Below are 15,384 nucleotides of genomic sequence, written 5' to 3'. Positions count from 1 at the left end.
CGGGGTAGTTGGCATGCATGGTATTGGAGACTTCCATTAAGCATTTGCCATGACAGTCTGGACTTCAACATGAAAGCTCCAAAGTGGTCCAGTTGAATTGTGGCATGTGTTTCTGCAGCCAAGGTAGCCCAAGTACCAAAGGGTGCATGGCCTTCTCTAGCACAAAGAAGGAAATAGTCTCTGTATGAAGAGCACTGGTATGCAAGCTCACTGGTTCTGTAAGCAGAGTTACTTCACCTAGTAAGGGATCTCCATGAATAGAGGACAATAGTAATGGATGCGTCATAGTAGTGGTAGGGATCCGCAAATGTTCCACTAGACGTTTCAAAATGAAATTTCCCCCTGCCCCAGAATCTACTAAGGCAAAGGTATGATATTCCAAAGGCCCGCAGATTAAAGATACTGGAAGAGAGAGTGCAGTTAGACCTAAGAAGAGTCCTCCCACAGGACTTAGGTCTGCCAGTTTTCCGGACATATAGGGCATGTTTGTACAGCATGACCAGCTTGTCCACAATACATGCATAGTCCCAACTCTTTCGGAATCATCTCTCTTTAGAAATCAAATGACTGCGGCCCAATTGCATTGGTTCTTCTTCGCCAGCAGCAGGCCCTGGGAATGTAGGCCTGGGTTCAGAACTGACACAAATCACTTCCTGGAGTAGTCTTCTGGGACTCTTGACCTCTTGAACTTTGTCGCGAATTTGGCGTTCCAATCTTTGCTGCCAACTGCATAAGTTCTAGAGATGTGAATCGTGTGATCGATCGTCTTAACGATCGATTTCGGCTGGGGGGTGGGGAGGGAATCGGATCGTCGCAGTTTTGTTTTTTTAAATATCGTGTAAATCGTAAATTGGGGGAGGGCGGGAAAACCGGCACACTAAAACAACCCTAAAACCCACCCCGACCCTTTAAAATAAATCCCCCACCCTCCCAAACCCCCCCAAAATGTCTTAAATTACCTGGGGTCCAGTGGGGGGGTCCCGGTGTGATCTTCCACTCTTGGGCACACTAAAACAACCCTAAAACCCACCCCGACCCTTTAAAAAAAATCCCCCACCCTCCCGAACCCCCCCAAAATGTCTTAAATTACCTGGGGTCCAGTGGGGGGGTCCCGGTGTGATGTTCCACTCTCGGGCCATGGGTGCGTTGATAGAAATGGCGCCGGCGCTACCTTTGCCCTATGACAGGGCAAAGGTAGCGCGGCGCCATTTTGGTTCCTGTTCCCCGACGTCACGAGCGTAGGAGATCGCTCCCGGACCCCCGCTGGACCCCCAGGGACTTTTGGCCAGCTTGGGGGGGGGCTTCTGACCCCCACAAGACTTGCCAAAAGTCCAGCGGGGGTCCGGGAACAACCTCCTGCACTCGAACCATTTGAGGTGGAGGTGGATGCCTCCGATATACCTGTGGGGGCTGTTCTCAGTCAATACTCCAGTGAAGGCACCTTGTTGCCCTGCTCCTACTTCTCTCGCAAGTTCACACCGGCAGAGAAGAACTATAGCATCAGGGACAAGGAGCTATTGGCCATCAAAATGTCCTTCGAGGAATGGCGGCAGTGGCTTGAGGGAGTGCAGCATCCCATCACGGTTTTTACTGACTATAAGAACCTAGAATACCTCAGCCGAGTCCAATGCCTGAACCCTCTCCAGGCCCACTAGTAGATGTTCTTCAGCCACTTTAATTTCATCCGTCGATACCGACCGGCCTCCAAGAACCCCAGGGCTGATGCCCTGTCCAGGGCCTAGGAGATGGACGACATCCCTACCAAACCGCAATACATTTTAGACCCTGCAAAGATCCTCCTGACCGCCATCCCGACGGTGCCCCAGGGGAAGACATGGTACCTCTCCGTCTTCGATGGAAGGTTCTGGTATGGGCCCATGACTCCCTCACTGCCGGGCATCCTGGAAGGGCATGTACATTGGAGCTGCTACGGCGATATTACTGGTAGCCGCAGATGGAGCACAATGCCTGGGCCTATGTCAACTCCTGCCCAGCTTGTGCCCAGCAGAAACCCTTGCCCGGGCACCCCTGGGGTCTCCTACAGCCTTTGGCCATCCCCAAGGAACCTTGGACCCACAAATCATCCAACTTTGTAGTAGAGCTTCCCCCATCGAACGGCAACCATGTCATCTGGGTGGTCATCGACAGATTTTCCAAGATGGCACACTTCATCGCACTCCCCAAGCTTTCCTCGGCTCCCGAGCTGGCTCAATTATTCACGCAGCATATCTTCTGCCTCCACGGGCTGCCCCAACATATAGCCTCTGACCGAGGGACTCAGTTCACAGCCAGACACTGGCGCTCATTGTGCAAGACATTCAGGGTGCAACTTGACTTCACTTCGGCATACCACCCCCAGGGAAATGAGCAAGCTGAATGCACCAACCGGACCTTGAAGACCTTCCTCCGCTCATTCGTCAATGATAGATAGGACGACTGGTCCTCCCTGTTACCCTGGGCAGAGTTCTCTCACAACTTGCACACCCATTCGGTGACTGGCGCCTTACCCTTCCAACTAGTCTATGGGCGACAACCAGTCCCACCACTACCTATGCCACTCTTAGTGCCCTCTCCCATGGCTCAACTCACTGCACAACATCTCTGGAACAGTACTCAAGACAACCTCCAGTAGGCAGTCGAAGCAGCCAAGAAAGGGGCCAACAGCCACAGCCTCCCTGCTCCTCTCTTTCAGGTTGGAGATAGAGTATGGCTGAGTACCCGCCATATCTGCTTCAGAGTATCCTCGATGAGGTTGGCTCCCAAGTACATTGGCCTCTTCGCTGTTACTGAATGTCTAGGCCCAGTTACTTATCGCCTATGCCTACCTTCAACCTTGAAGATCCACAACACTTTTCATGTCTCCCTCCTGAAACCACTAGTACTATCCTGGCCCCATCGCAAGCCGCCAGAGCCACTGGATGTCACATCTGAAGAAGACCAGATATACCAGGTGGAGGAGGTTCTGGATGTGAGATGCCATCACAGATACTGGGAATATCTGATCGCCTGGGAAGGATTTGGACCCGAGGAGAATACCTGGAAACCCGCCTCGAACATCCTTCACATGGAGCTCCTCCAACAATTCCACACGGCTCACCCTGGTAAGTCTGGTTCTTCTAGGAGGGGGCGTAAAGGAGGGAGTACTGTTAGGATTCCCGGCAGCAGCTGCCTGTGGCTGGGTCCCCTTACCTCTGCCAGGAGGCTCCCGGGTCCGGCTCTCCTTCGTCACTGGCGGCCATGGCTGCTGTCGACCACTGCCAATGCGGCCTGCCCTTGCGGCGTGGCACGCTGCTGTCCCAACCTTTGTACTCTCTCCCCTAGGTGCACGTGTGCTCCATCACACAATTTAAAGGACCCACAGCGGGAAACTTCCCCGCAGCCCGTGAAGATGATGTCAGCCAGGGCGGGTATATATACCCGGCCCTGACTCCAGCACTCTGCTTTAGCAATGGGTCCTGCTCAGATATTGAGTGCGTCATCTGCTTTGTTCCTGATCTTGGTCCTGCGTTCAAGCCTTGCCTTCCTGATCCTGTGTTCCAGCCTTGCTTCCTTGATTCTGCATTCCAGCCTTGACTTCCTGATCCTGGATTCCAGTCCAGCCTCCTGTTCCTGTGCTCCTGCCTTGGTTCCGTTACTGCTCCTGCCCTTGGACTGACTCCCTGGTTTTGGATTTCTGCCTGGTACTTCATATACACTTGACCTCTGCCTGCCCTGACCTCCAGCTTGTCTCTTCATCCTACCTGCCTGCTGCCTGTCCTGACCTCTGGCCTGTTCCTGGTTTTGTCTGCCTGCCGCCTGCCTCGACCTTGCCTGCCTGATGCCGTGTTGCCTTCTCCTTGGACTCCTCGACGTGAGAGACCCTCACCTAAGCCCTGCTAGACTCGGCACCCAAAGGCTCAACCTGAGGGGAATGTGGACTGGTAAAGGTGAAGCTCTAGTTGAGTCTTCTGCACCTGCACTGCCTCCCAATGATGAGGACCACTGGGGGCCTCCCCTTGGTGGTAGTATCAACCTCGTCTCAGCTCAAGGGTTTACATACGCAACACTTACTATGATGCCACCCCCAGAGGCACTCTCTCTCTCTCTCTCCCTCCCTCTCCCACCCCAGTGGTTGCAGGTAGGAAATGCAATAATTGTGGTATTACTGCAAAGTGCGAAAAGTTAACACACTTTGCGGAAATACCTATGTGAAGCGCACATTGCAATAAATAGGCTATTACCATAAAACACGCCCCTCGAGTAATAGGTTATTACCATAAAACACATGATAGTTTTATAGTTTATAGTTTATTGTTTATTGGTTTTTTATATACCGTCACATCAGTAAAACCTTCACAATGGTGTACAGTAAAATAAAGCAAGAAAATACAATAAATAGTAATAACAGCTAAAATTAATAAAAAAGCAGAAAATACAAAAATTCATAAATAGCTATTAAAATTAACTATTAGGTAATTAAGAATAATTAAAATAAATAGAAGCATTATTACTAATAAAATTATGGAATCTTATCAAGGCACAACTAGAACATAAAATTCAAATACTAAAAAGCTAAGTTAAGAAGTAAAAACTATAATCAGTTTGTTGAATCTAGCCCTAAGTTGGGAGATATGCTTAAAATTCACTGTGCAATGAAACATTTCCACATTCTTTATTAACACAGGTACATAGAAAACCTAATATACAAACATAATATATAAAACTGAATTTAATGAGGCACAGAAAAATTTAGCAGAAATCAGAAAATACATGAATATGCTTCCAATTTGCATGAAATCTACAAAGTAGGCTAGGCACAAGTTTTACAAAAATCATATGGTTCACTGCTACATTGAATGATTTTTTTTCAAAATAGTAAAGCCATATAAAAAAAAAAAAAAAAATCACAGGTCATTTCCTTTGATATATTTCTTTGGCCTTTGCCCTATAATTTGTCAATTAATTTAATGATATAGAGGGCAATTTTTGAAGCTATATATATGAATAGTTTCTGCATATAAATTGGCCATCTGAAAACTGCCTTTCCCCGTTGTGGTAAAAGTACATGCAATGTTCTTGTAGTCGCATTTAGAGGAGGCATTGTGAGGGGGCATTTTCAACTGTACTTGTGTTATTTTCCTAGAAAAAAACTACCTGCATAAAAAGTAAGTGCACATATACGTGGATACTTTGTGCCCACGAGACTTTTCAAAGCAAAAAATACAAGCATCCTTTACACTGAAAATTGATGCAAAACATTTGTCCCAATTCAAACAGTTGGAAAATTGCCACCATCATTTTTTGCATAACAGAATTACAGTGTATCTAGGAAAAGAATTAAAAATAAACACTTTCATTCAATAAATAAGCTATTTAACTTAACAATAATATTAATTGCTTGCTTCACAGATCATTGAATAAATAGTGCTGAATGATTTTAATGAAATGCTATATTTCTAATTAATCAAATAGAGTTGATATTGTCATCACCCAAGTACATGGTCAGTCTGAAAGGCATCATATTGACTGGCGAAATCAACTTTACAGAAATTTAGAAAACAAAAAAGAGTTTGTGTTACATATGTAATAACCAGAACATTTGTGGCTAGTTCAGTGTTATGTACACAAAGTCATTTTGAATAAACAAACCATTAAATCAGTTGTATCAGAAGATCACATTGCATCATAATGTGCAAAGCATTTGACAATCTTTGGAGATCTGTGGCCACCCAATACTTTATATGGAGCTGCACATTGATCACCTACAAATTCCCAGAGATTGAAATCTACAGATTTTTAGTTGACTGTATTATCAGGATAACAATTCATGGAAAATATAGTTACAGCTAGATGAATTGTAAATGGTTTACATATGTTATCCAAATTTAAAATGTAGCATTTGTTATTTATGTCTGATGTTCAATGGAGAAACATTAAATCTATTGCAGGGAAGTGGTCAAATGGGAGCTGTCAGGCAGGTTTTCTATGTTTTCTACCATCTCAATAATGGCCTCTACCTGCTCTTCTTGGAGCACATGGGTGGCATTGGAGTAGAACTTCTGGAGAAGTGATTCTCTGTTGAGTGGGTTCCTCCAGTGCCCATAAAAAGTGTCACACCTGCCTGTCAGGGTATCCCCATTATCCAGAAGCAATGCTACTTCTCCATACATTTTGTCAAAATTGGCTTCATTGTCTTCAGGATGCTCTACCATCACTTTGCCTAGAAGTTTCTGTAGCTCAAGTCGATTGATGCTGTCCCCACTGAAAGATTCAATATCCACATGGCCATCTATGAGGGCAGTGCAGGCATTGAACTGGAAGGAGTGCCGAGCCTGGTGTTCAGATTCTGGGAAAGGCCTGTTAATGTACTTGGAAACTGGGATCCTCAAAAGAATGGAATGTATAGCAGAGGGATTAAAAGAACCTATATGATTGATAAGCCTGTTCCTGACTGAGAGGGAAGCATCTACTACCCAGTGCATTCCCAGGTGAGCTGGGAAGCGTTTGAAAGCAATATCCTGATCCTCTAAGAGGAAGACATGGTCCTTTTCTGGCATTGCCATTGTTCTGGGTTTATAGTCACCATAGAAAGCACTGAATCCAGAACAACCAGGAACATCATCCAAAATAAGAGGGTTAGCCTCCATCCCACGGGCAGCCAGGAGTGCTGCTTCAAATCCAAGGCGGGTCGCATTTCCAATATGAAGAGGTTTGGCTAGGGTTGCTGCATTTGCCATAGGTGCCCCTGCCAAGGAAGCTGCTATTGCCAAGGCATGGGTACATTGAGCCTTGTTTAAGGAAAGGAGTTTGGCAGTAGCAGCAGCACTACCCATGGTGCCAACAACCGAGGGAGGATGAAACCTGAATTATAAAAAATATAATATTTAGTTTTACAGATATATTCAAAGACACATTAGTTTCGCTATAACAATGTTGCCCCTCTACTTTTTGCAAAAATTGCCCTAAGCTGGCCACCTGCAAGTTACTTTATAAATGCAACTTTCAGATATAATTCATGATGAATTTGTACAGATATGTTAATTTTCACTAGTCTTATACTGCACTCCTTCATCTGAATTATTGTTTATTCACTCTAAATGTTCTCCAATTTATTTATCTTTTCCTTGGTTACAACAACCCAATTATAATTGAACCTTTATCACTGAATAATTTTAAAATCCATACAGTTGTGTGAAATCTACCTAAACATAGCTTCATGTTTTGTATACCAGGAGTGGGTAATTCTAGGCCTCAAGGCTCACAAACCAGTTAGGTTTTCAGGATATCCCTAATGAACCTGCATGAGAGAAATTTGCTTGCACTCTGCTTCAGTTGTATGCAAATCATTTTCATGCAGGTTCATTAGGGATATCCTGAAAACCCAACTGGGTTGCAACCCTCAAGGACCGGAATTGCCCACCCTTGCTCTGTACAAATGCCACATTTACCTCTTAGGGATGTTGTGGGCCTCAGATGAGAAACGCATGAGTCTCCCTTGTACTTCGATGCCCACATTGAATGCCAGTAAGAGGTCTAATCCATTCGGTTTGGAACCTGCAGGAAACATCTCAGAAGCAGCCAAGAGAGCAGGCAGCACAGCACCCGAGGGGTGAGTGGCAGGGTGCCAGGTATCATCAAAATCCATGGAATGAGCCTGCCAAATTAGGAGAGAGCAAAAAGAGAATTTATAAAGAGTCAATCTAAAATTCTGTGGAGAAGAGAATTGGGATTTGCTTCCATCTCACTGTACAAGTATCAGGTCAATGAGGGATTTTGTGCAGATTCGTTTTAAGCAAAAGACTTCAGCCTTACTGAAGTTTCATCTTTGAGGTTTAAGCTCAGAAGAAGAAGAAGAAGCTGCACAATTTACGAGTACTAATCCTAAATTACAGATCCTAGTGCTGGCCATCGGAAACTATCTACTACCTGTCATTTTTTTTTCTCTAGCACTACCGGATGTATGCAGTGTTGTGCAAATACATATAAAGAGGCAGCCCCTGCTCAACAGAGCTTGCAATCTTTTCCATGCACACAGTCAAGTAAGAGTTTTCAGGGAATGCATTTATTGCTGTAAACACAGATAAGACAAAAACGATTGTGCTCAGGAAGAGCCAGGATTACTAATCATCTCTAAATGTCCTTACCGCTACACCATTGGCAAATGCAGCAAGCGTTGGGGAGAGCTTCAGCCCTTTCCTTCCATAAACAGAGCTAACCTCAGACGTGGAATATATGTCCTGTGAGAAAGAAGAATTTAGTATTGCTAGAACACTTTTAATGGATGTTTTTTTTTTTTAACCTAGAATAAACCCTCAGGAGTCTGCTGATTTTATATGCTTAACAAATGTACTGAAGATTTTAAGTTTAGCATACAACAGGAAACGTTTGAGCCTTATTATCAGACCACTATAATTTCACCCAAAAAAGAAAAATGTAATTGCAGATTATATGTGTCCTTTTTGAAATAACAGAGCAGTTTTTGGTTGCATTATTATTCTCTATTGGGAAAGTTTGAGATACTATTGGGATATGGTTTATTTTCATAGTTATTTGGAGATAATACACCATAGTATATTATTAATCATCAAAACTCTGCTAAGTAATATGGGTTTTCTGTGAAATATTGTACTATTCCCAGATTTCTGTAGATACTAGGAGATAGTATGTTTTATTCAGTTATATAATAAATAAATATAAATAAACAGTATACTTTATGTATTCTTTTATACAGGCTGAAGAGGCACTTTAAATACTTGTGAAAACATGAAGTTCAGTATTTGAGTTTTTCAGTTGCCGGTGTTTGGTCTTTTGTTGTTAGTCTATGTGTACTTCAGATCCTACAGTGCCTGTGATGTTCCGTATTGGCTGGTCATAACCCTCCTACCTGGCAATACCGTAGGGCGATATTGAACACCTGGGTGGTGCTGCCTACAAGGCCAACCCCCATGCTGTCCAGGATCATCCTCTTGCTCCGGTGCCGTACAATGTCTGAAAGATGCTCTGAACGGACCCCATGGATGAATGACGCAAAGCTGCTGGTGACGGTCTCTTCCAGAGGAATCCCTTCTAGAACTGCCAGAAAGAACAATGCATTATTTGGAAAACTGACATCCATTACCTTTTCAGACTCATTGGAATATAAGGCTATATGAAAGTACATTGGCACAGGATGAAGGAGCTTGATCTCAGTAAAATGCATTCATTTACATTTACATGTTACATTTATTAAAATATGTTAATCGCTTAACACTACAATATACATAATTCAGTCATTGTCCATTGTTCTTGTATCCCTCCCTGCATCCCGTCCCAGTTGAAGAATGAAAGATTGAACCTTATACATTAAGAAATGTTTTGCATGGCTAATGTATAGCTCTGGAAGTTATCTATAAAATCAGCATCACAGCACGGAAACATATGACACTGAACATGTACATTTGTACCTTAAAAAATAAGAACATAAAAATTGCCATACTGGATCAGACCAAGGGTCCATCAAGCCCAGTATCCTGTCTCCAACATTGACCAATCCAAGTCACAAGTACCTGGCAAGTACCCAAACATTAAATAGATCTCAAGCTACTAGTTCTTATTGATTCAAAGCAGTTTATGGACTTCTTCTGTAGGAACTTATCCAAACCTTTTCTAAACCCAGTTACACTAACTGCAATAACCACATCCTCTGGCAATGAATTCCAGAGAAGTATGCACTGAGTGAAATTTTCTTTGATTTGCTATAAATGAGCTACTTGCGAACTTCATGGAGTCCCCCCTATTCCTTCTATTATCTGAGAGAATAAATAACTGATTTACGTTAACTTGTCCAAGTCCTTTCATGATTTTGAAGACCTCTATCATACCCCCCCCCCCCTCATCTGTCGTCTCTTCTCCAAGCTGAACAGCCCTAACCTCTTTAGCCTTTCCTCATAGGGGAGCTCTTCCATCCCCTTTATCATTTTGGTAGCCCTTCACTGCACTTTATCTGGTGCAACTATATCTTTTTTGAGATGTGGTGACCAGGATTGAACACAGTGTTCAAGATGCGGTTTCACCATGGAGCGATACAAAGACATTATGACATTTTCTATTTTATTTGCCATTCCCTTCCTAATAATTCCTTCTATTTTGTTTTCTTGAGCCGACGATTTCAATGTAATATCAAGATGCTTAGATCTCTTTCCTGGATAGCAACTCCTAAGATGGAACCTAACATCGTGTAACCACAGCAAGGGTTATTTATCTCTATATGCATCACCTTGCACTTGTCCACATTAAATTTCATCTGCCATTTGGAAGCCCAGTCTTCCAATCTCACAAGCTCTTCCTGCAATTTATCACAATCCGCTTGTGATTTACTACTCTGCACAGTCCTTTGTACCTTCTAGCTATTTATCTTTGAAAATTAGCTACAGAAGTACCTGACTACCTTGCACCTTGGCAGCGTAGTGAAAATTGTGCCGTATAGATATATGTTAAGAATAATGTTTATTGGTTGTATATCCAACTCCTTGCTGTGTGAAGGAAAATGGCAATTTGCAGTACAATATCAAACTTCATTTCAGATTACTTCCTGGAAATGTAGCGCCTACTTTTTGAAGGCAAATCCCCAGTGAGACCTGGCAGTCTGCTTGCCTAGGATGCTGTTTATGTACGATAGACTTGATTTACTACCTTCTTTTCTGATAGGCACAGAATGGGATAAAAAGGTCTAAGTGAATCAGGCCCTGGTCTTAGTCTCTTCCAATCATTTTTTTTAAATGAAATTTAATAATCAAGATGGACACACAATTAGATTGCTTTGCTTTCAATTCATATACTAGCTTTTTGGAATTTACTGGATGTGCATAGATCCTACATCTCAGACAGAAGATAAAGGATGCTTTGCAGATTAGCTGCCCTAGATGTAAATCTTTTTAATGACTATTGAAGCTGGTGAATGTGTTCCCATATTCAAAACCAAAATCAGATTTTTAATTATTACCTTTTTTTCTCTTTATATAGGAATGAGATTTTTTTTTTTAAATCCATTTTTTAAAAATGGTCCTTTTTCAGTGGCAGGTTCCTTGGTGGTACAGAGGCTCTAAGTCAATCACTGCCAAATTATAGAATACAAACAAGGTTTTCCGATTTTAACAAAGGCTGCATTTAAGAAGACCAAAAGTGTAATTGTTTAGCAGTGTGCAGATTATTAAACTATCACAGTGGATGGACTGCTGCTGTGTCACAAGGGCAGATCAGATGAAATAAAATTCCTTAACTAATATAAAGAATTGCCTAGTTCACACATCTCAAGGTATGACTCTGTACTTCTGTAATGTTTAAGCTCAGAACAAAATGCTTCCTATTCCTTGGAAGCCAAAGGCAATTTTGTAATCGCTGGCATGTGCAAATCCCAGCAGATACGCGCATGGCCGGGCCGTGCATGTGCCGAGCGCATTTTAGAAATGGCCCGGCCATGTGCATCTCTGCTGGTACACGCAGAAGTGCCGGCAGAGCCAAAAGGGGCAGGCCCTAGCCCGGGGAAGCACGCACAACTTATTCCTGCTCCATCGAGCGGATACATTGATAAACGAAATAATTTAGGATAGATAGGTAGGATTTAGGGTTCAGGGAGGAGAGGGGAAAAGGGAGGAAGGCTAGGTAGGGGGCTAGGTCATAGTGAAGGTCACACACTAATTTCAGCGTCTCTGATGGTTTTCATGATTTGTGAGGTGAGGTGGTTACTCTTTCTGTTCTTTGATTGCCGACTCCCAACCTTCACCCAATTTTCAGAGCCGTGCGAAGTTTAGTATGGGTGCAGAATTAATTTATTACATTTAAAGCTGCTTTTTTAACTTTGCTAAGAAATGTATTATTATTTAATGTACCTGCACACCTCCAAAATGTATGTGCATTCTGTACGATCAATTGCTCTGCTGCAAATCTGTGCAGATGTTTCATGTATTCATTTCATGTACATATTGCCTAAAACATTATTTCAATTCCTGGCCTTTGGCAATCATAGGTATTTTTGAATACCAGCAAAGCACGGGTTCTGTACAAGTTAAACACAAATGTGCTGTAGTCTTTCGCATGTATTAAGCTTGCCTGTCTATTGTGTCATTTTCAGAGTTTTTACATATTTGTTCCAGTATAACTTGATAACAGTTGCCACATCATCTGGCACACATTCAGCTTTCAGAAATAGAACTCTTGTAATAAGCTTGGCAGAGGTAAACTCTTTATGCAATGTCTGCATTCCCTACATTTCTGCCACAGTATAATTGTTCCTGGAGTGTTCTTTGACTATACAGGAAGAACTATTTCTTCTCCGAATATTCTGCCTCTCATTTGTAAGTGGAACCAGTGGGTTTATGATACCAAATGACATCACCATCTTTATGAGCGTGTTTACAGTTCCAATTTCCTGAAAAGTGCTAAAGCCATACCTCTCACACATATCTTGATGGTGCTGTCTTTCTATTTAGGCTGTTCACTGAATCACGGGTAAGCAACTCTAGTCTTCGTGCCCCAAGCTAGTTGGGTTTCAAGATAGCCGCACTGAATATTCATGAGATGCATCTGCATGTGCTGCCTCAGTTGAGCGTAAATACATCTCATGCATATTCATTGTGGATATCCTGAAAATCTGACTGACTTGTCACACTCGAGGACCGGAATTGCCTGCCTGTTGCAAGATATTTATCCCTCATAACATTCTGGGAGAAATCTTATATTTTCTTATGTATTCTATCAGAAGTTTGGGAATTCTCTTAGGTCAGGGCTTCCCAAATCTTTCCTCCACAGGCAGCTGGGTTTTCAGGATATCCACAATGAATATGCACGAGATAAATCTGCATGTATTAAAGACCCAGCATGTGCAATTTTATCTTCTGTATATTTATTGTAGATATCCTGAAAAGCCAACTGACTGTGGAGTGCCCAGGACAAGCTTGGGAAGATCTAGTTTTGGCTTACCAACATAAGCATACAATTGTCTCTCAAAAAGGAAGAAACTGTTTCATATTGGTTATATACATTTTTCCCGAATTATACAGGAAACTGTTATGGTATTATGAACAATGCAACATTTGTTTCATATTGATAATATGAGATTTCAATTTGAATGGTATTAGCCCATTAATATTGAAATTGGACTGTTATCAAGGTGCTTGTGACAGACACAAAAGTCTCCCTCTCTGCAAAATGAATAAAATGGCTTTGTACAGTTCTGTAGCTCTCTTACATAGTTAACTCCTTGACTAATTAGTTATTTGTCCATCGCATTTGGTCTTCTGGAAATAAAAATATAGCACTTGACAAGCCAAGTACTTTGAGTTTCGAGTTTAATTCTTCAAAATTATTAATGGTATTTCCTTTCCCAGTTTAGTAATGAAGGAGAAAGAAATTGATACTCTGAGCTTATGGCATAGAGCCCCATACCTTCAACAGCTGCCTTGTGTAGTTTCCTGGCAAATGAACAAGTCTTGTGTGTTTTCTAGAAGAGAAAAGCAGAATACCGACTAAGAACCCAAGCATTACCAACGTAGGTCAGACCAAAGGTCCCGTACTATTTTGGGACAGGGTACTGTATATTATACTGAATTAATGAATCAACCGCAATAGGATGCAATAGGAGGACTGTGTGTGCTTTCTAAGGGATTGTTGCTCACCTGGGGTTTATCTCAGAACTGCAAACAATGAATTTCACAAGCACACAGTCCTGCAGCCTCACACTGCTATGGTTTGTACAGAAAGAAACAGTTTGAAGCCTGCCTTGCCATTCTTAGATAAGATTCATATTTGATTGACCTAAGGATGTGTTTATCCTTTACTCTTGTTTAGTCTCTGGGCTGTGAAACTGTTTCACAGAGAGTCTGTGTGTGCAGTTTGCCGGAAAGTCAGACTTAATAGTGACTAAAGTGAAGAGGATAATATGAAAGCGAGAGTCCTAACATTGTTATTACTTACCTATTGGTATAATAATTTAAGTTTTCAAACCACTATCACAAACAAAAACTATGGAAACTGAACATTTTAAGAATGGATACTCCTATATAGTTAAAAGGGTCTTTCCTTCTGTGGCTATTTTTAGCATTAAAAAAAATCAATTCACTTATGTATAGCTTTGTCTTTCTATCTGTGTACTCATTATCTCTTGAATCATTTAATTTACAGCCATCAAACTTTCAGGATATCTACATCTACCGTATATAAAAAGCTGAAAATCGAAGTAATGTTTTCCCAGAAAATTTGATGAAGTCCTAAACTGAAAAATAAAGGGCAGTCTCCCATTAAACAGAGAAAGAAATGCTAAGACAGATTGTTCTGCCATTCTTTTCTTCCTTTTACAAGATGCCTATGGAACAAGCTGCTCAATTTGCTCTTCAGAACACGGAGGGAATATTTTGTTTTAACGATTTTGAGGTACAGAATGCCCTCACTTCTGATTCAGGTTTTGAGATTATTTAAGTGAGAAGTTAATATATAGTGGCTCTTTGCGGTGTAATAGTTAACATATATACAAATTATACAAACAGGTGCTAAAACCCATTTTAGCAAATACAATATGAACAGCGAAATAGTTGCATCACATCAGAAATGAATACCAAATGGCAAAGAAGAATTCATCTTGTCCAGTTTTCGGAAAATCTAGCAACCTGGCCAATCCCTTGCACATGAAAACAGAAATGACAAAGCCCCCCCCCCCTCCCCCAACCAATTTAAACAAACTTAATGTTTAATATTTTCAATCAGGTTCTTAAAAGAAACCCTAATTAAACTTGCATTTCTGTGGTATTGTCCACTTGCACACATATGTGTGCCGCATAAAAATACCAGGACATGCATGCCTGCGGAAGAGAAATACCGGGTGTGACCCGCCTAGAAAAAAACAGCATAGCAGAAAGCAACAGGCACAATTTCAATATAAGTGTATCAGCTCTTAAATAAAGAAGCACCACTAGTAAGGACTTAAAAATATGACGAAACATATATTAGTAAACAAACATATATAAGTAAAACTATATTTACATGTAACATAGAGGCCGGGAACATCTTCTTGTACTTTGTCTGTCTCTTTGTAGATGGATTGTTCTCTCTCTCTCTCTCTCTCTCTTTCTATCTGGGTAATTGCTGGTAGAGAAGCTGGTTAAAAAAAGACTCACCTCTGCAGAGTTTATATACTGCATTCCGTGGAGGAAACCGGACTTTTTTTTTTAAATTACTAACTGAGCAGTCTGTATGACATCATAGTTCAGGAAAAAGGATTTGGCTGTGGGACAGTGGGGTAAGGCTGGAACTGGGTGATTTTTTTTTTTTCCCCTCTAACCCTAGGGGAAAGAAACTAAAAACGTCTTAGGGGAATTTTCTTAAGGAAATACTCTAATAGAAGGAAAGAAAATCAGAACTGCAAACAAAGTGAGA

The 15,384-nt window shown here is 41.8% G+C and overlaps 1 protein-coding gene across 1 annotated transcript; it reads right to left on the bottom strand.

Annotated features, from left to right (window-relative positions):
• Nucleotides 1-4,410: 4,410 nt before the first annotated feature.
• Nucleotides 4,411-15,303, bottom strand: LOC115094417 (cis-aconitate decarboxylase-like). Its single transcript, XM_029607447.1, has 6 exons — nucleotides 14,992-15,303; nucleotides 13,402-13,456; nucleotides 8,864-9,051; nucleotides 8,124-8,216; nucleotides 7,428-7,633; nucleotides 4,411-6,840 (listed from the first exon to the last, which is right to left on the bottom strand). Exons 1-6 carry the CDS (start codon nucleotides 15,013-15,015, stop codon nucleotides 5,919-5,921), a joined length of 1,488 nt encoding a protein of 495 aa, XP_029463307.1. The 5' UTR covers nucleotides 15,016-15,303; the 3' UTR covers nucleotides 4,411-5,918.
• Between the last annotated feature and the right edge of the window lie 81 nt (nucleotides 15,304-15,384).

This window comes from Rhinatrema bivittatum, chromosome 6, assembly GCF_901001135.1.
Source record: "Rhinatrema bivittatum chromosome 6, aRhiBiv1.1, whole genome shotgun sequence".
Taxonomy (NCBI): domain Eukaryota; kingdom Metazoa; phylum Chordata; class Amphibia; order Gymnophiona; family Rhinatrematidae; genus Rhinatrema; species Rhinatrema bivittatum.
This window is presented reverse-complemented; position numbering and strand designations above follow the sequence as displayed.